Source organism: Varanus komodoensis, unplaced genomic scaffold (assembly GCF_004798865.1).
Source record: "Varanus komodoensis strain SLA01 unplaced genomic scaffold, ASM479886v1 scaffold9, whole genome shotgun sequence".
NCBI classification, from domain to species: domain Eukaryota; kingdom Metazoa; phylum Chordata; class Lepidosauria; order Squamata; family Varanidae; genus Varanus; species Varanus komodoensis.
The window spans coordinates 28,314,756-28,339,078 of NW_025336598.1; the positions used below are offsets into that span (position 1 = coordinate 28,314,756).

At 42.9% G+C, this 24,323-nt stretch overlaps 1 protein-coding gene across 1 annotated transcript in view; it reads right to left on the reverse strand.

Annotated features, from left to right (window-relative positions):
* Nucleotides 1-24,323, reverse strand: part of MYO3B (myosin IIIB) — a 210,217-nt gene that overhangs the window by 61,033 nt on the left and 124,861 nt on the right. The window contains 5 exon segments of the mRNA XM_044418298.1: nt 4,659-4,739; nt 7,021-7,183; nt 9,456-9,567; nt 21,055-21,260; nt 21,963-22,040. Of these exon segments, the coding sequence (XP_044274233.1) occupies nt 4,659-4,739; nt 7,021-7,183; nt 9,456-9,567; nt 21,055-21,260; nt 21,963-22,040 (640 nt within the window).

Below are 24,323 nucleotides of genomic sequence, written 5' to 3' on the forward strand. Positions count from 1 at the left end.
GGAATAGACACATGCAGTCCTCACAACTGAAGCTACCATTTCACATTTTAAGTACTCAGTGGGCAACCATTAATATCCATGTGGAATGACAGAGTTGGAGGAACCTTCCTCTAGTCCAACCCACTGATCTATTCAGGAGAAGCCTTTTTCTTTATTCCTCCTATGCATCTCCCATGCAGAGTTTTGGTCCATTTTGTAATCCTAAAACCAAAAACCTTTATAGTAGGTACAGAATGAGCCAAACAGGTGAAGTAGGGAGCTACTTCAGAGAGGGAAAGAAAGAGAGGGAGCTGTAAGAGCTTTATTCTAAAATATGCTGGAATCTGGTTTCTGAGGGCTTCTCTGAAATGGAATTTGGCCCTCAGGCCAAAAGAAGTTCAACATGCCTACTTTAAATGAATATGGGGATTCCGTGTGAGACCATGTGCTCCTCGCAGAGCTCTGGTCCTTCCCATACAGAGCAGTGAGGTAATCATGACTCTCTGCCAAAAGGCCCATAACACAAAAATTAACTACCTCAAGCCTCCGAAAGAACAAAGAGCAAGGGAAGCTAGGAGGGTGCTGTTCACCAGCTAAGGAATTGAGGCAGGAAGAAAGGGGCATGCTGAAGAGGGCACCCATCTGCCTAAAGCAAGGACGAATTGGTAGAATATCTCCTAGAGTAATCTCTGCTGCAGAAAGTTTAAATACAGTCATCTAGATTTCAAATTCTCTGTATCAGCTTCCTGCCCTCACCTCTACAGTATGTGTTGTGCTCTTGGGGAATGTCTTCTAATATGCCTTGGGGTTTTAATTGTAAAAGCTGTATTACAATATTTACACCCTGCCTTTTGACTCCACAACGGAGACCCCAAGGAAATCAAAAAAAATCTTGGGGGAAGGTTTTCTGTTTTGTTTTAAGAAATAAAACCAGTGAGAGCTATACTGCTTGGTGCCATGGAGAACACCCAGCCCAGCCACTCATGTATATGAAAGGCATCTGTTTATATTTTCAAAATGCAAATGTAGCCTACCTCAAAAGCCTGCCTTGCTAGATAAATTAACATCCTGAACAAATCAAGAGGAGTTCTCCCCCGCCCACCCCTCTTCTGACAATCATTAGCCATGACAATCATTAGCCACGTGTACCTACTATCTATCAGACCAAGATCTCATGCTGTCAAAGTCATTCAAAGAATATCCTGAAATCTGAACAAAGTCCCCTCCACCCAACAATTAAAACAAGCAGGCTAATCCCAGAATAATTACGCAGGCAAATCAGTTTTACCCCTTACACTGTATAAAGTAATGATAAGGTCACCTACAAAAGGAATCCCTACCTTTGATATAGTGACTTGTAGTCAGGGGGACTGCCTGGAGGAGGGGCCATAGATAACACTGAAGACGGCCCCCCTCCCCACACACCCACAACACCAAGCTCACAGTCTTTGGAAGAGATTCTGATGAGGGAAGGGTCCAATAAGGTTAATACCCCCCTTTGATCTCTGTCAAGGCAAGAATTAATTTACATTTCAGATGAAAAAGGTTGACAGCATGAAAAGGCATCTTGTTTCTGGTATGTGAATGTGCTGTAATAGATCGGGAATTCTGAAAGGAAGTTCTGAGGAAGCTAAAGGGATAAGCTTCACTGCTGCTTTTACTGGGAAAGAGATGAAAGGAAAACAAATTTCAGTATGAGCTGTGCTGCAGAAACATGTAAGCTGAGTGCTTCCTAAATTTCAAGACCACCTTCCCCCATGCCTTTTTTTCAAAATAAAAGAAACACATTTTAATTAGATGATTGCTTGACTGCCTTAGTAACAAATGCAACCAAGAATCTTTAAAGAATCAACGTTCCTCAGGATTTAAATGTGATAGCGATCGATCGTACTTCTTGTGAATGAAAGGCCGCCCCTTCACCACAGGCTGCAACCCCACTGTAAGCGCTTAGCAGGCTTAGCTACAGCACCAAGCACTGTTAGCATAGCAATAGCCATATACATTTGTAGTCTAATAAAACCTGGAGCAATGGCCAAGGCATTGCAGTTGCTTGCTGAAAGTTTGGAACCAGAGGGCAGTGTCCATCGCGGGCAGGACTCCAGCTCTGAACATGGTACACTCGCAAGAGCAGCTGCTGGCACCACAGGAAGTCATGCCTGCCAGTGCAACCCAACAAACTACCCCAAAGCTCCTTTCTGTGCCCTCTGCTGACTTTTTCCACGCAGAAAGTGGTAGTTTCTCAGGTTGTGCCACTTTTCTATTGTGCAGTAGAATTGGACTCTCCCACCAGAAGGATGAATGTAGAAATACAGAGGTAAAATATGGGATAATACAACAAAACTAGGAAAGAGTTAAACTAATTCCCCTGTAGAAATACTTGTAACTTCCTTAAGTACTGTGCCCTTGGTTATAAAACGATGTTGAGAAAATTGTGCATACACTTGTCTTAAAAATAACATATCAGGGTTTGATCTTTGTCTTCCCTTTTAAAGATGGCTAGAACACTAAGCCCATTTAAAATGATATGCAGAACATTGCGGCATACATCAAAACAAAGCTAGTTTTTTTTTTTTAATCCTGTTAATTGTATCAGTAGACAGTAGTCCCCCTCCAAGGATGCTTTGGCAATTGTTTTTCCAAGTTCCTTATCCATCCATCCATCCATCCATCCATCCATCCATCCATCCATTGTTAAGCTTATGTTCACCAGTAGTCTGCATGTTCCATTGCTTTACCCTGTTTGAGATACTGGAAAGAGTCTAACAGTATCTGGCGGGCCACCAACACTACTTACATCATGCAGGAAACCCACCGAACTAGCGAGGTCTGTTGACATCACACAAGTGTTGCTTTCTGCTAATAGGATGGAAACTGTGCTAGTGACCAGACACCACTGGATCCTCCCCATTGCCCCAATTATTTTACAGTATGAGAAATGCCATGCCTTTGGCAGTGACTGGCAGCCCTGTGATGTGGTATGAGAAAGAATACCTTGGAGTTCAAAAATAATTACAACATTTGCAGGAACATGACAATTATCCACATAAGGTATCCTCCACTAATAGGGAGCTCAGTCCAATTGCTGATATATTTAGCTAAAATCACACAAGAGGAAGTACCATCAATCTTGAGAGAGGCCCATGGCTTGAAGAAATGCAACAGCAAAGAAGTAACATTAATGGGGAGGAAAGCAAATGGCTCAAACAGGACTCTACGGACTCAGTGACTACAGAATGCTGTCTCTGAAGAACAGTAAATGGGAGAAAGAACAGAGTATTGTGGGGGAAAACACAGCTGGATAGTCAACGCCCTGTAAAGCAGTGTTCCATACTGAAACACTTAATTGCAGGACACCCTTGTATAATTTGGTACTGTTTGCACAGTAAGCCACTTTTCTAGGAACTGTCATTTGATTTTAAAAGGGCTATTTCCCTTGCTGTTATCGCATCAGTCACAGGCCACCCACACATGAATGGCACATAATGCATGCATTTGGGTCCTCCACCTAGCAAAATTGGGAGATACTGGAAAGGCGTTGTTTCAGGTATTGCTCTCCTTGTCTAATGCTGAGGAGAATGCAATCAAGCAACCTGCCTGGCAGCCACAGAATCCAGTGCTGGAAACAGCTGTGCCTTGCCCTGGGAGTAGTGCTGCCTGTTCTTCTGCGCAGGTATGAAGAGATAAATATGCCAGTCTTTGTGAGCTTTCCTGGGTGGTAGAAAGGAGTCATTTCCCTTCCACAGCAGGAATTAAAATCAAGCAGACACAGAACCACACAATGTGTGAACTGGACCTTAGGAAATGCTCCTAAACTGTTTGAAAAACAGTCTTGAAGAGCGTCTTGAAGAGCCATGTTCCTCCCCATGGCAGCGCACTCCCTGCCACACTGAGTGTGATTGGAGGAGCTTTCAGTCACTCCTGCTACAGAGTTGCCAGAGGGTTCCTCACCCTCAGAGGTGGCAGCCCATTTTGTCTTTGCACAGGGCACTTGGCACCCTGGGCTTGTTTTGTTCCAAATAAAAGCCACGTTCAGCACAGTGACCTCCACAGAAAGCAAACTGACAAAGCAAGCCCCCTTGAGGGTGGTCTTTCCTATTTGCATCCACTCTAGGAGCAAACCCTTCTGGGTGTCAACATAATGGAATAACTGCTGTGAGAAGTGTGGGAAATGCAGCCTTAGAGCTTTTGCACAATTCTCCTCTGTCAGGATGGAAGAGGGAATCGCCCTTCTGCATACCAGTCTGTCCCAACCTGATGTTCTCCAAATGCTCTCAACAGCCCTGGTCAGCAGGCCCATGCTCAGGAACGCTAGGAGCTGTAATCCATAGCATCTGAGGATGCCAGGCTGGGGAAAGTGGATCTGCTTTTACCAGCATCACACAGTTTTCCAAAAATATAGTTACCATCGTAGTACAACCCAGCATCTGGGGCACCTGTAAGACTAACAAAAGTACAGTTGCACTATAAGTTGGGTCATCTGGACCCCGGTCACAGAGAATTCTTTCATCAGAGGTGTGGCCATCACCTAACATGCAGCACAGAGAAAGCCCTGATCAGAAAGGAGTGTGTTTAAGCACCTTTTGTTTTGGCTGGACATTTTTTCGTCAGACACAAACATTGACATGGAAAGTTACTCACAGTCAAATAGGTGTCAGCTGTGAAAATATTGTTTTAATTACCTGCTTGAATATGAATAGCAGCATCAGTTCTTCTGTTCTTTATAGCCTTAAACTTCCTGCGTGCATCATATCCTCTCCAGGCTAAAAATACAAAGCCATGTGTTGTGAATTATGTTCACTTAAAGGAAAGGCGAACAGAGTCAGAAATGTGGCACAGTTTTCATTCGTAGCCCTCCTCTCCCATCCCACCCAAGTACTCTCAGTTCAGCAGCCCATCAAAGGTGGCTCACGAGGGGAGTCTGACGAAGCAGCTCCCTGCAACTTCAAACACTTTAGCTAGGCTTCTCTCATGGCTGGCATTCTTTGATTAGCTCTGCCACCTTCCTCACAGGCAGGAGAAACAGTGGCCATTGCTTGTCTGCCTGGGTAGAGAGCTTTGGATAGAATGCAAATTCAAAAGAAACACTGAACACTTGGGCTGAAACATTTTTAAAAGGTCCATTAAGTGGCAGCCTTCCTTCTCACCCCATTTCCCTATCCTAAACAAGCAGTTTTAATAGCAGAAATGTACTGGCTGCATCTTGAGAAGATGAAGGACAAGGTGCACTGAGTCAGCATCTTCTCAGATGTGCTCTAATACACTTCCAGCCCTTGGGTTCTGTCTTATACCACGAACTACTGAACTCGCATCTCTCTGCATTGCACTTAAGGACAGATGCACTGTGTATTATAGGGTGCCCCTATGCCCCTGTTTAAACAGGAATGCTTTGTCCTCAAATCATTTTTCCCAGCTGAGCCAAAGCAGAAGTATGATGCATGTGTGGAGCAGGGAAGGGCTAAGGCAGAGCTGGGTAGCAGATGTCCCATGTGCATCTTCCAGCCTTCTGCATCTCGGATCGGAAGTGATATGTCTCTCCGGCAGCTTTCAACCCAGCAAGCACCTTCTTAGAAGGGCCTACCCAGGAGGTAGAGTCTTGCAGGGGACACATGAGGGAGGGTACCTGCCAAATCAGAAGCAGCTCCTTATGCACGGTTTGTGCCCTGGGCTCTACTGCTCACCAGTGCTGGCCAGGCAAAAAGCAGTGTGCTTCTTGGACAGCATTTCCCCCCACGTAAAACAGAAATGCAAAGATCATTCAGAGGCCAGAGTGGCCATTTATGTGAAAAGGATATGCCAGCACCCCAAAAGAGGGTGTGAATTTGAATAAACGTGCATATGATTAATGCATAAAGGTAAATTCAGGCACACTTACTATGCTTAACATGATAATTTATCCCAAGTCACTGAGGGATTGGTGAGTCGGTGCAGCCTGCTGTCCAAGTGCTAACTCTCAATGAGCCTCTTCAAGGCCCTGCTCTCCCTCCTTATGGTTCTTCTGGTGGCAACTAATGGGCACTTACGCCCACTGATTCCCTTCTGCCCCACCCATTCCCTTTCACAACCAGTGGATCCCACTGATCCGGTTGCACAAGCAGGACCCACCAAGTATGCAGGGCAGATAGAAATGAGTAGAAGTGCTCATTGCTGAAGCAGGACAGGTCAGTGGGATGCCCACTGTGAGCTCTACTGACTTGCCCTGTTCCAGAAATGAAAATCAGCAGGATGCCAAAGAACTGGCAGAGACAGAAACACCCCACTGAATGCTGCCCTTTAGCTGTAAATTGGGCTTGAACCCTTGAAGTAGACAATGTTGCCAAACAGAGGACAGTTGCCTGACAGTGGTTCAAACAGAGGGCTGTTTTCCATAAAGTAGGACACTAGGCTACCTTATTAGAAGCTTCTGCAGTGCCTGTTTAATGTAGTGAGAAGATCTTGTCTACCGTATCCTATAAAACTTCTGAAAGACAATGCTTCCTGGGGCAGGGCATGCCGCTCTCTTAATAAACAGAGCATCCACTGAGCAGCTTCAGCACCCAGAAATGGCAGTGGGTTTGTTGGGACCACCTCATGTGCAAAGCACATGTCAATATCAGGTCTAAGCTGGACACCCGAACAGATCCCACAGTTACCATTCTATATTCAAAACAGCCATTCTAGTAATAAGACTGCCAGGCACTGAAATAATTTGGAATGCAGATGTGCATGCTTTGTTTCCTTAAGAAGAAGAAAAGCAACAGACAGCTTTTACATTTCTCCTGTGTGCTTAAGAGCCTTGAAGAGACATTTAACAACAATGCCCTTCCTTTGTTTATGAGCAAAGCCTATAAAAATGTTTAAGCAAAGACATTAGCGATTACAAAGTTGATAAGTTAGCAATGAATCTCTGTAATGCTGGCATCAGTTAACCCGAAGAAAGAGCCCACCACATGTTAGGATGTTTCCACATCCAGCTATTAAGTAAATGAATAGGCCATTTGTATGCAATTTAACAGCTTGAAACTCTGGGATAGTCTATGATATAGAGGAACTGAGAACACTTACCTGACTGAATAGCAACAGCGCTGTTTGTTCTTTTCTCTTTAAGTTTCTTGTACCTCCGAGCTCCAAGCCACCCTTTGGTATAAGCCTGCATGATCACGACCCTGCCTATAACTTCACGCAGAAATAAGTTCAACTGCTCGACGTGATAATACTTCAAGAAAACCTGAAATGCAATGACAGCATCAAATGCGACTGTTGTCACAAGAGAGTTCAGAGAGGCTATCCTGAGTAGCAGGAAAAAAGGACCCCTGACACTGTCCATTGAAAAGGGGGTTGCTTTGCAAAGAACTTTGGGGATGTTACACTGCAAATGTAACAACTCTTTAAAGTGAGGAGGTATTCTACTTTCCCTGGCTCAGCTCAGAATTGGGCAGAGCAAACTAACCAGTTCCTCCTGCACCTTAAAAAAAGCTTTTTTAAAAAACCCTCTTAAAAATAGCTCAGTTTTTCCAAGTCCAGTCCTGTCCAGTCCCTGCCACAGTCCTGATCATACAACCAGGCAACGAGAGGGAGCAGATTCCTCTCCCAGCTGTCCCACGAATCCCTCAGCTGCTGCAGGAGCGTCTCCTATGGCTGCAGCCTCTCCAGGAGGCAACACTGCAAGAAAGGAGATTCCTTCCTCCCTGACAGCCAGAATGCTACTGCAGCAGTGCCCTAAGGATCCCAGAAAAGGCTTTGGGATGCTCTAGGGAAACTGCACTTCTCAGAACTCAGGTACATGGGAGGTGGCCACAGCTGTAGCTCAGGTGCTGGGGAGGGAGAGTGAGAAAGAGAGGCCTCCTCCTAATTCTCTGCTGCAATGTCATGTAATTTCTTTCCCAGCTCAGATTGTCAGATTTTCTTGATAGGAAAAAACCGCTATTAAGAAAAGGCACCAGGTACCAAATGCACATTCTGAACTGGGTAATGAAACCCAGTATGGGCTTTGGAGACATCCCTTGTTCTTTAGAATGTTCCTGGTACCTCATATATAAAAGGCAAGTTTACAAATGGGATACAGATTGCTATGTACAAAGAGATCATTTCTCACTCTGTATAGAACCACACTGCCATTTGGACACTTGATAGCTGGAATGCGGTGGAGCAGCAAAATAATTCTCTGCCCATGGAAAACTATAGCTAGCGCATTGGGAGGAAGGGTTCAGTCTAGCACATTCCCTTAACATGGTAGTCTTCTGTGTGACACCCAAGCTCTGGTATATGATGTAAGTTCAGGAAGACTGACCAACTGTCAGTTTTAGCATATATGCCCAGAAGGTCCCACACAGTCAAACTGGCCTTCAGAAGAGGCCACGTCTCAAAGATGAGAAGATTAGTTAAAGTAAGACAAAGGGGAAAGCTGGGAGAGCCAGATCTCTTCAGGATGCTTGGAAATTTTTTAAAACCACAAAACAGGGCAATGGACATGAGTCAGACTTAGATGGTTTTACAAAATGACTTGACAAATATGTGATGGACACATCTTGCAATGGGTACTGATCAGGATAGCAAAACAAAGCCTCCAGAGGCAGTTTTTGTCTGACTATCAGTTGTACAGGTTGCTGCACCAGATCATACAGCCAGGCAATGGTAGGCCTTTAATTTGATCCAGCACAGTTACTGCTTCTTTATGTGCAGGCAGAATTTTTACAGGCAGAAGCAACTAAACATACAATTTTCCTCCACTGATACAGTTCCTGATACATCCTTTCTTTTCTGAATATTTACACTGGCTTGTAGAAAAACACAGGTGCTAAGCGGGGTACAGAAGACATTCTGTGCTACCAACTTAGATATGAACATGAGGAGAATCACTTGTTTAAAAGCCCCTTCCTTCCCTATCAACATCCCCTTTCACATATAAAGTTAGCAGGTCAGGGAGAAGGTTAAAAACCAGGTCTTCATGTGCTCTTGCTGCAGGTTTGACCCAGGTCAAAAACTGGGTCTTACCAAAATATGTGATGCCTTCATATGCATTCTGAAATGGTACAATCCTGTGAGGACTGAATCACATTTCATGTTTACCCTTTGAATCAATTCTTAATCTGTGACATGGAGCTCCACTAAACCCCAGTTTAAAGCATTGGCCTTCACTCCAAATTGACAACCATCTTGTTGGAATGCACCTTCCATTAAAGGCCCCTGGCCTAGAAGGGCCTCAACATTCTGTAGTAACAGGAGATAGCATTTCTCAATGAAGATGGCACATCCCAAACAGCTCAGAGGGGCTGCAATGTACCATGCCATTTTCGTGTGCATGCCCATGTTTTCCCAAAAACTGCACTGCTGACCAGGGCAGAAAATAATATTAGAAGCAATAGGACTCTACCCAGAGAAGAGTCATATTTTGGTCAAAAATGAAGGCACAGCTTCTTTCTATTTTCTTTAACAGGCATATATCACAAGCTTGTCACAATGACTATACCAACTTGCTGTACCTCAAGAACTGATCTTACCTTTGTTTTCCCAAGAGCCCACTTGTCTAACTTGGCTTTTTGCAGAATTGCAATGCAACTTTCTTTGCTGGGAAGTGGAGTCTCGTGTGCCTTGAAAGCAATGTAGTAATACCTATGGGAAACATGGGACAAAGAGAAAGCAGGTGACCAAAATGCTTCTGAAGTGACCAAATGGTCCCTATCCCATAATCAGATCTGAAGCTGAATAAAACGGATCTAGAAATAATCAGCATCCTCCACAGAGATATGTGGTTCTTGTGCACCTTGCCCAAGAATGAAGTATTGGGAACCAGCTGAAAATTATCTAATACAAAAGGATTCTGAGATGGTTTATTTAAACAGAAGTCTCACCACCACCTCTTTTAGGTATAGTAGAACCACACCCTCTAGTAGAGAAGTGTTTAGTCCTGTCTTAGCCAACTCAGCCATTCCCTGTGTGCTCCTGGATATTTTTATGAGCCAGGCACACCAAGGAAGAGATTTGACTTTTCAAGAATCTTGTTCACAACCTCAGACTGTACAAATGGGGAAGTATCCATTATAACTGGATGAGCAGGAGCTTAAGGAATTGGCCTGTATTAACTATGACATCCAGTCAGCAAAAACATCAGCGAGTTCATGTGGCAAGAGCTTTGCAAATCATTCACTATGGACTATTGCCTGGTATTCAATCCAAATTTCAAAGGAGTTGGAATCTAAGAAAGTTTTATCACTACCCATGTAACCTAGTAGGCCTTAAAATGGGTTCTGGTCCACGTTCAGTCAGATTCATTCCATGTTTATTGCCAATCTCCTTCAAAACACTTAGAGCTCACGCAGCTCTGCTAAGTAGAACCAACTGCCTGCATTATCTCCCCCTTTCAGAGGTCAACCAGGGCTCAACAGAATCATCTGGCAAGATGACAGGAAAATATTCAGCCCAGTGAGCCCCCTGGGCTGAAGTATTTTAACTGGTCCACAAGTGTATAGAAGTTCAGGATCCCAGGAAGTATAAATCCCATCAGGTAATACTCTGACACTGACAACAGAATTTAAGATACTTTTTCCCAAACCCAGATCACAATCATTCTCTCTCTCTTCAATACCTGATATTTGGGGTGTAGTTTTATGGCATTGGGATTCAATTATATATGTCAACATATGGATATATGTACTTTGTGCATAATTTCAGAATTTAAAGTTGACTTTTGACATTTCCAATGCTTTCAAATTCTGCTTTTAAAATTCCAATCCAAGGGACTTTTAAAATGTACCAACTTGTTAGAATTAATGGTTAGCTGTAAAAAACCACGAGAGGCAGAAAATAGCCAATAGAGCTATTTCACAAAAACATGTACAGAAGTTCATTAGTGCTGTAATGTGTAGGTTCTAAAAGTAGGTTCTGACTTTTGCTAGGAAACTGGAGTTCAAAGATGTGTTCAGCTATGACCTTCATGCAGTGACCTTAATCCAGTCTTAATGTACCTTACAAGGTTGTTCTGAGGATGGAGCAGGGTAACCCATTTCCTTGGGGTAAACTATCAGTCTGCTTATGCTGTTGACACACCAGAGGCATAAAGAAGCCACTAGTGGAAAGCCAGCAACATAAGCCAGTGTGATGGGTTCCCCCAGAAAACTTGTCATGCCAGCTCATGCTCCTGGCATACCAGCAGAGCTTGTCCATACTTGTGGTACGTCACCAGCATAAGCAGATAGATAGCACTGAACACTGCCCCTTGGATGCTCACTCAAACCCCTTGGAAGATGGGCAAGATACGAATCTGAAATATTAATAGTATAGGAGCAGCTGCCATGTGTCCACACAAAAACTTGCCCAAGTGGAAGAACGTATAAGGACTCCCTTTCTCCCGGCAATGCTATATCACAGAAGATGGAATGGCTCTTCCATGATTTCAGGGTTAGGAGTCTAAGGATGTATTAGAACAATCTATAGCCACTTCTTTCAAGCCATGGAATCACAGCAGAAAACACACTAATACACATGAAAATATTGCTTCAGCAGAGCAGATTTTATCAGAGTAAAATGTTAATTAACATATATAAACCAACAACACAAATAATGACTGGTTTAAAAATGACAATAACAACACCCCCACCACAAATCTAATGCCTCTTGAAGCTGGGGCCATGAGCAGGGCCTCAGAGAGCCGTCTTAGAGCCCAGGCAGGCTGGCTGCAGTGCCTTTAAGCTTTGAAAGGTTACTACTGTCACTTTAAATGAACTGGCAAAAAATGCAGTGGATCTAACATAGGTGACGGACTTCTTCTGCATACTGAAGGGCACTGTTGGCTTCAATCCTATTTTTACAAAACTGGCAGCAGCATCCATAATTGGAAATACTAAAAGCAACAAGCTCAGAATATAAAATTTTATTTTATTTTTTTACAGTGGCGAGATTCTTTTCCTAAAGGAAATTAAAACAAAATGAAGATTGTGTGCTACACACATGTGTTGGCTCCTTCAGTAGCTCTGCTCCTCACACCGCTGCAGCTGCAGCTCCTGCTCCCCCACCCCTGAGGAAGACAGTTGAGCTGCTCCTTCTTCTTGCTCATTCTCCAGTCCCTGATCACTGGAAGAGGGAAGGGGAACAGGCAGCAGCAAAGACAACCAGCAGCAGGGCCAGGAGGCTCTGGAAGACGGGAGTTAGCTCTCACGGGATTGTGGTCCTTGGCAAATGCCCAACAATTACGCACACACTCCACTTTTAACATTAAAACCACACACGATTTATATTAGAAACTCAAACACCTTTGTAGACCCTAAGATCATCTGCAGAGGTCCTTCCCTGGGACCCCCCACAAAACAAAGTGAGCAGATGACTAGTAAGAAGAGGCCTTTTCTGTTCTAGCTCTCCAGGTGTGGAAGAAGCTTCCCAGAGAGGCTCAGCTGGCCCCATGTTGTGATCTTTTGGGCCAGGTGCCTTACTTTGCCTGACATTTAGCCTTTCTGATTTTGTTATTTTTAAACATGTTACTGTATCCAAAATGTTGCACCGCTGCTGGATTTTAATTTTAATGTTTTGCACAGTTTAATATGATATTTCATCAAGTATTTTGCAGTTTTAATTATTATGAACCTCCCAGATAACTTTGGCTTATTGGGTGGCATATTTTATAAATAGTTAAAATGAACTGTTCTCCTAAAACAGAACATTTAATTTCTCAGAACACTTCACAACTCTTAAAATAACTTCTTGGAAGTTCATAATGTCCCAGATGTTGTTTGAACCATTCCAAAATTGGCAACACTTGTGATTTTTTTCTCCCAAGTGGGGAAGTATGCTGGAGAGTCTCCCTCATCCTCCAAGTCAATTCCAACAGTACCCACTTGCTAGAATCTTATTTAGTACATAATGATACTGAAAGATGGTTGCAAATACACTCGGTCAACATGTGTCAAGATTACAATAGTTTACAATAAAACTGCAAAAGATTATGAGAGATTTGTTTCACGCTCAAATAACCCACGGTGGCTGGGTTTGCACAGCATGGCAATCCCCCAGTCACCCCAGTTGCACAGAAGCTGAGAGTGCAAGGCGAGGGGCAATATCTACAGGCAAGATTGGGGTGAGGAGTAAGAGGAGCCCATGTTAAAGAAAAACTTTCATTTCATTACAAACTTTTATATTTGGCATGAGGATGAATGTTGTTAATTCTCTAAATGTGTTATTTTGAAATTTACTTTTAAGATTTATTTGAAATGTACATATAAATGTCTGTCACTAACTTCTCTGCCCATTTCAAGGGCCTGGTAACAATTTGTTCTGGTTTTTGTTTAGAAAACTAATTTAAAAACTAGACATGCTGCCACCTAATTGAAATTGAAATAAAACACAATTAAGTTCCAATTGTACCATTCAGAGAGTTCAAGCATATGCTTAACTCTCCATGGAATAGTCAGTCTATGTTCGTCTGTTATAGGCAATATTTGAGCTTTCTCAATAAATATCACAACCTGTAGCCTCTTCATGGGTGAAGGGATATTTTGCTTAGAAAGAGGGTGAGGACACACTTATGAGCCCCTGAAAAGCACCACTGTTCTTGGTTCTATCCTCACTGTCCCTAGGCTTCCATGGACATCTGAGGGAAGGATGTGGTCATGTGTAGACCTCGGTGCACCAATGCTTTCCTGGGTTCAAGAACCTGTTCACAGAGGTTCTGGATTCTGGATAACCCACCCACATAGAGGTCCATGTGGATGGGCTTCTCTGCCTCCATTGCCCATGCATGTATCTGGGTGGCACAAGTGGGACTGGGAGGATTTACAGTTCATCTGGTGAAGCTAAACTTGTGGCCTCACAAACCCTTTCTAGACACTGTCCCTTCACTTAAGCAATGTGTGAAGGATGCTTGTACTTTCTCAGCTGCTGGGGTCCAAAATGATTCTGGTCCATGAAAATGATTAACTTTGCAGATGCCACAAGGTCATTTGGGTTTTACCCCATGTTGGTTCTGCTTAGAGTATATGCATTTAAATGAATGGGACATCAGTTAAATTTCAATAACATTGAATGAAACTCAATATGGTGGTGCTTAACTATGAAATATGGTCATGCAGGAACCAGCTATGGCTCTCTCCCTTTCCTTCCTTCCTCCCACCGCCCCTCTCAGGTTACAGTCCTCCGCTGCATTAAGCTATAATCCACAAGGAACTCTACTTGGTAGACAAACTATCAAATTGCTGCAAATGTAGAAATGACTGGCTAGCGTTAGGCTTACTTTGAACAGTCATAGGATTAGCATGTTTTTGAAACAAGGTAACATGAAAGGAAAAAGATGGAAATTCCCCACCTGAAGGGAAAAGTATTTTAAAGAAATAAAGAAACAATAGCAGCATATTGGGTGTGTTTCAGAACAAGAATGTAACAGAGAATGAAAAAAAAGTATAATGTGGTCCTTTGCATATTACTCATCACTCACACAGAGTTCAAGGGACTGCAGTTCCAAGTATTTGTGCATAGGATTATAGTCTGAGAGATAATAATTTGTGAATAGGGTGACAGCATTCCTTGTGGAGCATAACAGTGTCTGCAAGTCTGTCCCAGCTTCTTCCAGCAAAGTATCTCTGCAAAAAGTAGTCACCATGTAGCCACACCAGCCAATCCCCCATCCTCATCCAGAACTTTCTCCTTAGGTCAGCCAGAGAAGAAGCCGGGCTTGCAATTGGCCCCACCCTCTTTACAGGTGTTCTTCTGCCTTTCACTAGTGCTCTCTTCAGCAGAGGCATCACAGATCTGAGCATCACTTGCTCTGCACTGTATCTGAATTTTACTCCTTCCTTCCATGGATGTGCAGAGGAGAAACCAGCTGGTGCTTGACGCTGGATGAATGGCACATCCCCTCATTCTGTCTAATGGTTAGGTCAGCCCGGAACAGAGGACTGTCCTCTGGCAGTCCTTCAAATATAGGATTGTCCTCTAAAATGTAGGACATGAAGGCCAACCTATAGGAACACCAAAAATGTGTTGTATGTACCATTTAGCAACTAGCACAGAGAATTCCATTATACCAGGTGCTCTTTCTTTTCAAAGCACTGCCTTGTTACACAGAACATAATCAGTGCTCCTTATTTCCTGTCACCCCAGTTCTAGAGATCTTGAATGAATAGAAACTGTAACTCCACAGTATTCTATTATTATAGAAACACAGAAACAGAGTGAGTCAGAAGGGGCCTCCCAGGCCATCCAGTCTGATCCCCGGCTCCAGCCAGCTCCGCTCACCAAATGTCCACCACATGTATTATTATAAGATATTCCTTATTTTAGAAAGGTCTGATTAAATCTTTAAATAACACAATTTCTGTTGTGTAGGATGCAGTCTACATCCTAGAACACACACACACACACACAACACACTTTACCAAATACCATCAAAAACAGAATATTTCAGAATAAAGATACAAGAATTTGCTTGGATTTGTATATACCAATTTGTTATCATATTCCTTTGCACAGGTATAAGAGAATACAATGACAAATGCCCTGCAATCAATAAACCGTGGTTTTCATGGCACCAGCTTGCTTATAGTCCCAGGATTAAGAATGCCACCCCATGTTTCTTCCCCCAGTCTCCTGAGGCTGCTGCAGAGCTGCCCACGGGTCGCATTGCTTTTTCCCCTCAGTAGCTGCATGGACCTGTCATGTAAATGTTCTCTTAACATCCTTGCTTGCATATGAATAGTGTAATTCAGCAAGAGGTAGGCACTCTGTTCTGTAATAAATGGCCCCTTCTGAGAGATTTCATGAGCCTGGAAAATTTAAGCCAAGATCAAAGCTATGGGTCTTGTCTTGATGCACTTGTATGAGTGCTATTAGCATAAACAAATAAAGGGAGGAAATGCAAATCTGAGTGCTTTCACTTTCTCCAAAATGAAATAGGGAATAAGGACCTAATCGGTAACAAACTGACTGCTTCTGATAATAGGATGCTGGAGAAAACAGAAATGTGTTTTATTTTCTGTATTTACTGTTCCTACTTATACAACACATATTAATATTCTTAACATCTAGAAATGATCTCTTGCAAAAGGAAGGAAGGAAGGAAGGAAGGAAGGAAGGAAGGAAGGAAGGAAGGAAGGACAGGCAGGCAGGCAGGCAGGCAGGCAGGCAGGCAGGCAGAGAGCTGTTCTGAGCTGAATTCTACATGTGTAGAACTCTCCCAATTGCACAAGTGAGGATGAACTATGTAAAGCAACCAATAAAATGTATTATCAGTGCACCTCATGCATCTTTACCTGGAAGCAAGCCTCATTGTGTTCAACAGTTTTTATACCTTCATAAGTGAGTTTTAGACTGCACCATGAGTTAAACCTCCAGAAAAGTTACAGGTAAGGATGACAAACCCACATATAAAGTACGGATCTTGGCTCCTTCACCTTATTTGGATATTGGGTCCATTTTTGTTGAAGTCAATGTATAATTGCTAGAAAGCTGCACATGTTTCATACACATTCATGCATGCATATTTTTTAAAAGAAATAAAATAAAATCTGCAGGTGCCCATGGGCATCCTGGAAATCGCTAGTGCCACACTGGGGGCCCCAGTCCGGCCAGCTGAAACAGTATTCAGAGGGTTGCCAGCAAGTACTCCTGCCAACCACTGCCATTTGTTTTTAACTTTCACAGGCAACATGGAAAGGTCAGCTCATTTGGAAAAGTGAAGAGAAAATGTACTGGAATGTTTACCACCAGGTCCCTTGACTGAAATCAACAAGGATTTTATCTCTCTAGACTGGTATGGGCCTTCTCAAATCGCTAAATGTTCAGTCCCCTAAATCCAAATCGAAGTAATGCAACTCTATATCATCTACTGACTGACTACAGAAAGCCCAAGGTTTCATGTAGTTTAAACTCCACCTAAAGCCAAGACCAGGGGTCGGCAACCTTAAACATGCAAAGAGCCATTTGGACCCGTTTCCCACAGAAAAGAAAACACCAGGAGCCACAAAACCCTTTTGACATCTAAAATGAAGATAGCACTGCATATATTGTTTTTTACCTTTATGCCATGTATAAAAAACTATAGTGTGTTGCATTTCCATCCAGATATTTTTAAGCAAAGGCTGTGTGTTTATTCTGGAAATGTCTTGCAACATTCGACTTTTTGTTGTTTGCCAAGTTCTCACCACATATTAAGCATACTGGTAAACCAGTCTCATCAGCAGTGAAAGCCAATGAATCTGCCCACGTACCATTAAACGTTATGTTTTCTTCTGAAACTTTTCTTTTTTTGGATTTATCCATGGTTGGCCTACCTGGAGTTGAAAAGCTCAATAAATCGCGTGCTGGTGGGTGTCACACATTGGCAGTTGTGACACATATTTTGAGCAACGGGGAGCTGCAGCAGAGGGATGAAAGAGCCACATGGGGCTCCGGAGCCATGGGTTGCTGACCCCTGGCCTAGACTCAAACAATCTCCCCCACTGTTAAGCAGGAATAATACAATTGTTCTTTTTGTGTACTTGGAACACCTTAAATTTCATAAACAAAGCCTATAACTGCCTCAGAACTCAGTCAATCATGCACCAGTGTAGCTAGTATGAAAAAACCATCAGCCATCTTGATGCTGTCTTGCTCTGAGATGATAGGTTTATGGAACTCCACTGTTCCAATTTTCCCTTCAATCCATGAAGAATTCTTAACATGTGTTCATGTAGAAAAATCATTGATTTGATTATTTGATTAAGTAGTCAAACATAAATTCAAGGATAAGACATTTTGGAGGAAACCCATTATAGGATTGCTATAACTCAGAGACAACAAAACTTGAAGTAGTCTTTATAGTGTCTCAGGGTCTGTGTATTTGTCCTGGACAGTATGTAAATGTTAGTTGTAATTTCATTATGTCAGAAAAATGTAACTGAAACATCTAGATAATCTAGCTGCACCTTAAAGACTAATATGTGTATTCTACTCTGTAGCCCTTGAAAATTTATGCTAGAATAAATGTGTTAAGTCTTCAAGTAGCTAAAGGATGCTTTGATGCAACAGACCAACGCGACTACCTTGCAGAAACTGAGATAACCATCTCCCCTACTTTGTTGCACATATATCTACATAACAACTTCTTGTATCATGACTTCCAAACATCTTTGACACTACTATAACTGGACAACAATGGATCAATGTGCCCAAACAAGGGAAATCAAACTGCCTGACTAGGAAACTCTTGATTGAAAACCCAGAGCAAGATTACTTGGAGGTAAGGGGAAAAAATACAATTTGAATATGCTCAGAGGCACTCTGTCCTTTTAAAAATCAACAGTTCATTTTTTAAGACTCACCCCTGACACTAAAATCACATCCCACAACTGAGCACAGACCAAGTTTAATCCTAAATACTGTACTTCAACTATTTGAGGATCACAGGCTAAGGAAGGAGCACTAGAAGCCAAATTCTACTGATTAAGTCTTATGCTTCAATGGAATAACCCAACTTTCAGGACTACCTCGTGAAACTGTTGCATGCCACAGGGAAACAAAAGATAACCAAAGCATTAAATAAGACTTGAGCTTTTATTTACCTCGGCCTGATAAACCTTGATCGCCTGTGTTTCCTGCCTTTGATTGCTTTGTTCTCATCTTTCCTGGTAAGAGTTTACAAAACAGCAGCTATTGAACAGGAAGATAAGAAGTGTACCTATTTGTTTAATAACATCAAGGGGGGAAAACTGCTGGTTCATCTATTTTGTTGTTAAGTTGCTCAAAAGGATCAAAATACCAATTAACTTACTGGCTTAGAAAAATCTTTGATATCCTCAGATTTACTGACATTTCGAAACTCTTGTTCATACTTGCCTAATGGCTTTTTTTTATTAGGAACAAAGAAGTGCCAATCTGTTTAGCATTTGACCTGTTTTTCTGAAATGTTTTTATGTATTCAGTGACTTAGTGCCTAAAAATACTTGACTAGTGAAGACTAAAAAAAAATTAGATGCCCCACGTAATGTACAAATGCTTCCAATTTTATATTTTTTATGTATTTGCTGCAAGGCGGCTTACAATGAAGACAAGAATGTGAAATATGTAATTGCCAAAAGTGCAAATGAAATCACAGGTTTCAAATTAAAAAGTTAACAAAGCCACGTTTCAATATTCAGACAGCTCAAGACTGAGAGTACTGCAGGGATAGAGTTTCAAATTAGGGCTATTGAGAGTTGTGTCAGAATTTCCACTCAGCCATCAAACTCACAGTTTACTTTGGGCTTCTCTTTCCACCTAAAGCACTTCATAAGGTTGTTGTGAATATAAAATGAAGGTAAATTCCATCAAGGAAAGCTGTGATGTATATATATATATGGGGAGCAGAGCTTTTTTCAGCCTGAGGGCAGCTGTTTTTGCTACCAGAACTGCAGCTGCAGAATGTGCAGAAGTCTGGCACACTGGCCTCTGTTTGCATCATGCTCAACATGGCTCAGCACAGGAAGATAACCAGGAAAGAGCAGAGGGAAAGTGCTCACAAGGGGTGAGAAAATACAGAGATCCTCCATGAGCACTGAGGTGGAATAGGTTTGGTCATGCATTCTGGGAAGACATAAGTCCTGGGAATGTTCTTTTCTAGAAATGAACCACATGAAGAACAACACCCAAAGGAGAAAGTGTTTATAGTTCCCACATTTAGGTGGACATTTGCATCATTATTTCCCAAGTCGTTCCCAGATGTGACTGCCATGAGAAAGTGTCTAGGGCCACAGATGACTCAGCTACCTAGAGGGGCGCTCCCCAGGTGCTTCCAGTCAGGCCTACCTCTATTTTCCGATAAGGCCACTGCAGAATTGTTAAAAACTGCAGTTTGGAGCAAAGCAAGTCCATCAGTCCTTACTCCCTTCTTTCAAATGTTCTCTCTGGGCATAGAAGGCTAAGCAGTGCAGCTTGTTTGCCACAGAGCCTATGATGTTCAACAGAAGATCAGAGCGACTCTGGCTCTGGAGCCACTTCTGCTCCTCCCTCCTTGGGCCTCCTGCACACATCCGAGGGACTCTGTGGGAGCACCAAGTTTTCCCTCTTCTCCCCCATGGCCAGGAAAGACCCAGCAGGAGCAAGGAATGAGGAGAACATGGCAAATGCTTCAAGATGCATTTACAGGCAGATGTCACAGGAAGAAAAGTGAGAAGTTAGCAATAAACAAATAATAAACCACAAAGTGGAATGCTCTAGGGTCAAAAAACCCAGAGGCCATTCCATCTAATTAAAATCCATGAGGTCGAGCGAGCTCTTTTTCTTCACTGAAGAGCCACTGGCGTTTTCTGTAGGAGCCCTTCAATTATCTCTCATCTAACAAATCACAATATACTGAGAAGTGTTGTCAGTGCCATATCTGCCAACATTTCTGGTAAGCTGTAAAGCTGACCTTCACAAAGCAAAGCACACTTTTGTTAAATTTCAACAACCTAATCTTAGATCTGAGTCAAGTGAATTTGGTGCAGAACAAAGATTAGATCAATGCAGTTTTAACAATTACATCTTCAGTTTTCCATAGGTCAGACTTGCAACTTGTAGAATTGGCAAGAACAGTACATTTTAAAATACTGGGTCATAAAAACATGCTATTTTGACATCTTCAGTGGGAAATAGGCTTTGGTTTCAATTATGTACTTCTCTTTCAAATGCATTTATGCCAGCCTAAGCATTCTTGATTTCAGTAGCATTTGCTGTCAAGTATGTGATTAGGTTCAGAGCATTTTCTAGATTTCTTCTGTTTAGTACTCCAATTTTACTGAAAACCCAGGGGCAGTCTCAAGTCACAGAAATTGTAGAATGGTGCCTGCAATTGGTGTCCCAAGGAATGATGTCTCCTTGAGTCCACACCATTCATACTGTAGGACCAGGATTCTATGTTTGACCCAATGGATTTTAAAAACAGCCACATTTTTTTGCATGTAGAAAATTAACCTATCAGAGTGAAGGCTAAGATACAATTCTTCTTTCGGGCATGCCACTCAAAGGGTATTCTTGGTTTACATACTCAAATAGGCAGTCCCCACCAGTATTCTAAAATGGTACAGTCCCAAGATTTATGTGGTCTCTGCCTGTCAGCCTGCAGTTCCATTTTGTGGAAGTCTAAAAGCTGCTTCTTATATTGCCAAACACAAAATGGTTTACCTTTTCACAAACTCATCAAAGAGAATGCGATGAGAATACCCTTGACGACGTATGCTGATGGTCTCAAGAATTCCAGTATAGCGGAGTTGCACTAAAACTCTTTCCTGAGAAAATTTCAGTGCCTTGCGGTCATCATTGGGCTTAATGCAGCGGACAAAATGAGGCTGCCCAATTACCATTTTGGACAACAGATCCATCAGGGAATACTAAGAAAAGCAAGGTAAAACAAAATAAAGTTTGACAGCACAATTTACTTTGTATGGAATGAAATGCTAGCTAGTCTACTCATACCTCCCCATGTAAAAAGTGGTTTCTAAGGATAACTAACAAATGTGAACATGTCAGAAAGAAAAGACACAAAAGCATGTATCCAAAATGTGTTAATGTATACCTCTCAAATCAGCTTCATGGGCCCTAAGAACCACATCAACTAGCAAGCAAAAACTGCAGGAAAAAAGTTCTTTTAAAGTGGCTACTTTTAAGCATCTTCTGAAAACCCTGCTTTAGCAAAACATTCCTTAAACCCTATCTCCCCTGTACATGCCTCACCTTAGCACTTTCCCCAGTACCCTTGATTCTCCTCAGTTCTGCGAAAATGACCCTCCTAACCTGTCCATACATCCTGTTCTTGTTTTCCCCCTGCCCCACTGCCCCCAAGACAACCTTCCCCACCCTGGTGCCCTCCATTTATTTTGGACTACACCTGCCAGGTTTTTTGACCACTGGCTATGCTGGCTGGGGCTGCTGTGAGGGCATCTGGTTGAGGACCCTTGAGCTAAGGGGATCTTTTCAGGCACACGGCCCTAGCATATGTGCCACACAAAGCCTGGCATATTGCCAGCGCCAACTCAATGAGAGGGTGGTCTAACAGCAAAGTTAAAGTGCATTTTTTACAACAGATTTTATACCCTAAAATAGGAAGCCACTGTTTGCCTCTTCATGTTGGTTGTTTCCTCAGGGTGCCTCATAATCTCCATGGTGTCAACCTGGAAGGACAAAGTCAGAGGTGCATAATGACTCTGGCCATCTGCTACCTAATCCTCCATATCTCTGCCCCCCAACTTTTCTTTCCATCCAGTCACTGCATCATCAAATGTTCTCTAAACATGCAGATTCCCTAAATCCCCTCCAGATACTTTGCAGCAGTGCTTTTACCATGCTGACTGGGGCTGGTGGGAGCTGAGATCCAAACTACATGAAGGGCAGCTGGTTGGGCCAGGCTGCCCTAAACATAGAGGAAGACCCAAGACTGTCAAAAGCAAGGACCCAAGTGGCTGAAAGTCTTCAGCAGTTGCCTGAGCCCCATGCGTTCTCCTCTCCATGAGATTACATGTGTGCATCACAATCAGATAACGAGGTTACATAGATAGGTTCTCAGTAGCTGCCTTCCCTCTTCTAACCATGTAATAACCTCTCCCTGGAGACTCTCCCAAAGCAACAGCCCAAAGGCCTTTTGAAAAACCTCTAACTCCAACTTGTTATGGCTGGCTTTTGGGACTCAAGGTAAAACCAGCAGTTGGCTCAGAAGGTCAGTTCTGTTGGTACATCATTTTGGGAACATCATTGTATGCAGAGGTTCCTCTGTACACTACTGAAGATGCAAACCCAGCCAGGGTGAATGGTTGGGGTGGCTGACAAGCCATGGGCAGGTTTAGAGTTGTAGGCAGCCGGGCTTGTCAATTGTCCCAACAACCCTCCCTCTGTGCATAACAAGAAGTTCTACCATGTCCCCACCTCACCCTGAATATTCCAAATGGTGGCTGCCTTCATATTGAAAAGCCCCTCAACTACATTCATGCAGGGTGGCTTTTCATTATGCTCAAAGTGGGTCTCTGTCCCATCTGGCCAAGGGTTTTACTACACATCAGGAGAAGATAATGCCAGGCAAAGTGGTCATCTGAATGGACTATTTCAGAGTTGTTAGTGACCTATAATCACCCAAAGAAGCTATTGTGGCTTCTTTTCCATAGTGAACATATGGATCTGGTCATCTTGGAGTATCTTCAGGACTGTAGCCATTCCATACCTTCCTGCCCCAAAACATGTACTTCCCCAGCTCCACTAGTCAGCCAGCTTTCCGTGGCAACTGAAAATGCACAATCCACCCAGCTCTGTTTTGGGGTCTCCCACCTGCTTAGGTTTACCCCTGCTCCAAATGCTAGAAGCTTAGAAAACACTCTAAATTGTCTAACTCTGTTGATATCCTTCTTCTTGCACGTGTGCACTGGAGCGAAGACGTAAGAAGAGTCTTGCTGGGTTAGACCACGAGTCCATCTGGTCCAGCACTTTGTTCATGCAGTGGCCAACCACATGCAGGCCATGTGTGCAGGAGTGCCCTCCCATCCACATTCCCCAGGACCTGGTGCACAGAAGTATACTTTTTGTTGGGCATTCAAACCACAAGCATCAGAAATAGAGGGAACAATGAGTGGCTTCAGAACCATTAACTTAGCTTAAAATAAGGTCCCCACCCCAGGACTCTGCACGGTCCCAGCCAGTCTGTGTGGATTACAGCCACACTAAAAGAGAGAGACACACATCAATATCCTTGCCATGTCACCCTTGTTATTGAGCACAATGTTATTTTCCTTTTTACTACTTGGGGTAGTTTTTCATTACTTCATGTCACTAGCTGGCTCATGCTGCCAAGTTGTAACTGCTGTACATAAAAAGCTCCTTAGTGTTTTCAACACATAGATGGGGTGGCAAGTACATTGTTCCTTGCATGTCTTAATTAGGCTGTCACTACAGCTGTTCTCAATCTCTCTCTCTCTCTCTCTCTCTCTCTCTCTCTCTCTCTCTCTGCACACATCCATCTGTGTGTGTGTGTGTGTGTGTGTATTAAATGAAATGACTTTGTGAATGAAAAAAGGAAGAAAGCACCACCCACCCTCTTGTTAGCAATCAAAGGCAGCCTTGTTTTGTTACATCACACAGTTCAGCAAAATTAAAGAAAACAATCTGGCCCCTGTTCACATGGTGCATTTGAAACATTTCAGTACTCCGTCCCTCCCCCCCCCTCTCTCTCTCACACACACACACACACACACACACACACACACAGTGGCAGTTTACCATCTGCTGTGAACAGGTGGCATTTGTATATTAAAGGAAGAGCATTTGAACCAGAGAATAGCACTTTCAGCACCTGTGTCACATGCTGTCTCCACATCACACAGAGTTTCAGAACCAGGCTTGATCAAGGTGGATAATTTCAAAGCGGCTAAAAGCACAGACAGAAAAAGATTGCAGTTCTCACGACTGTTATT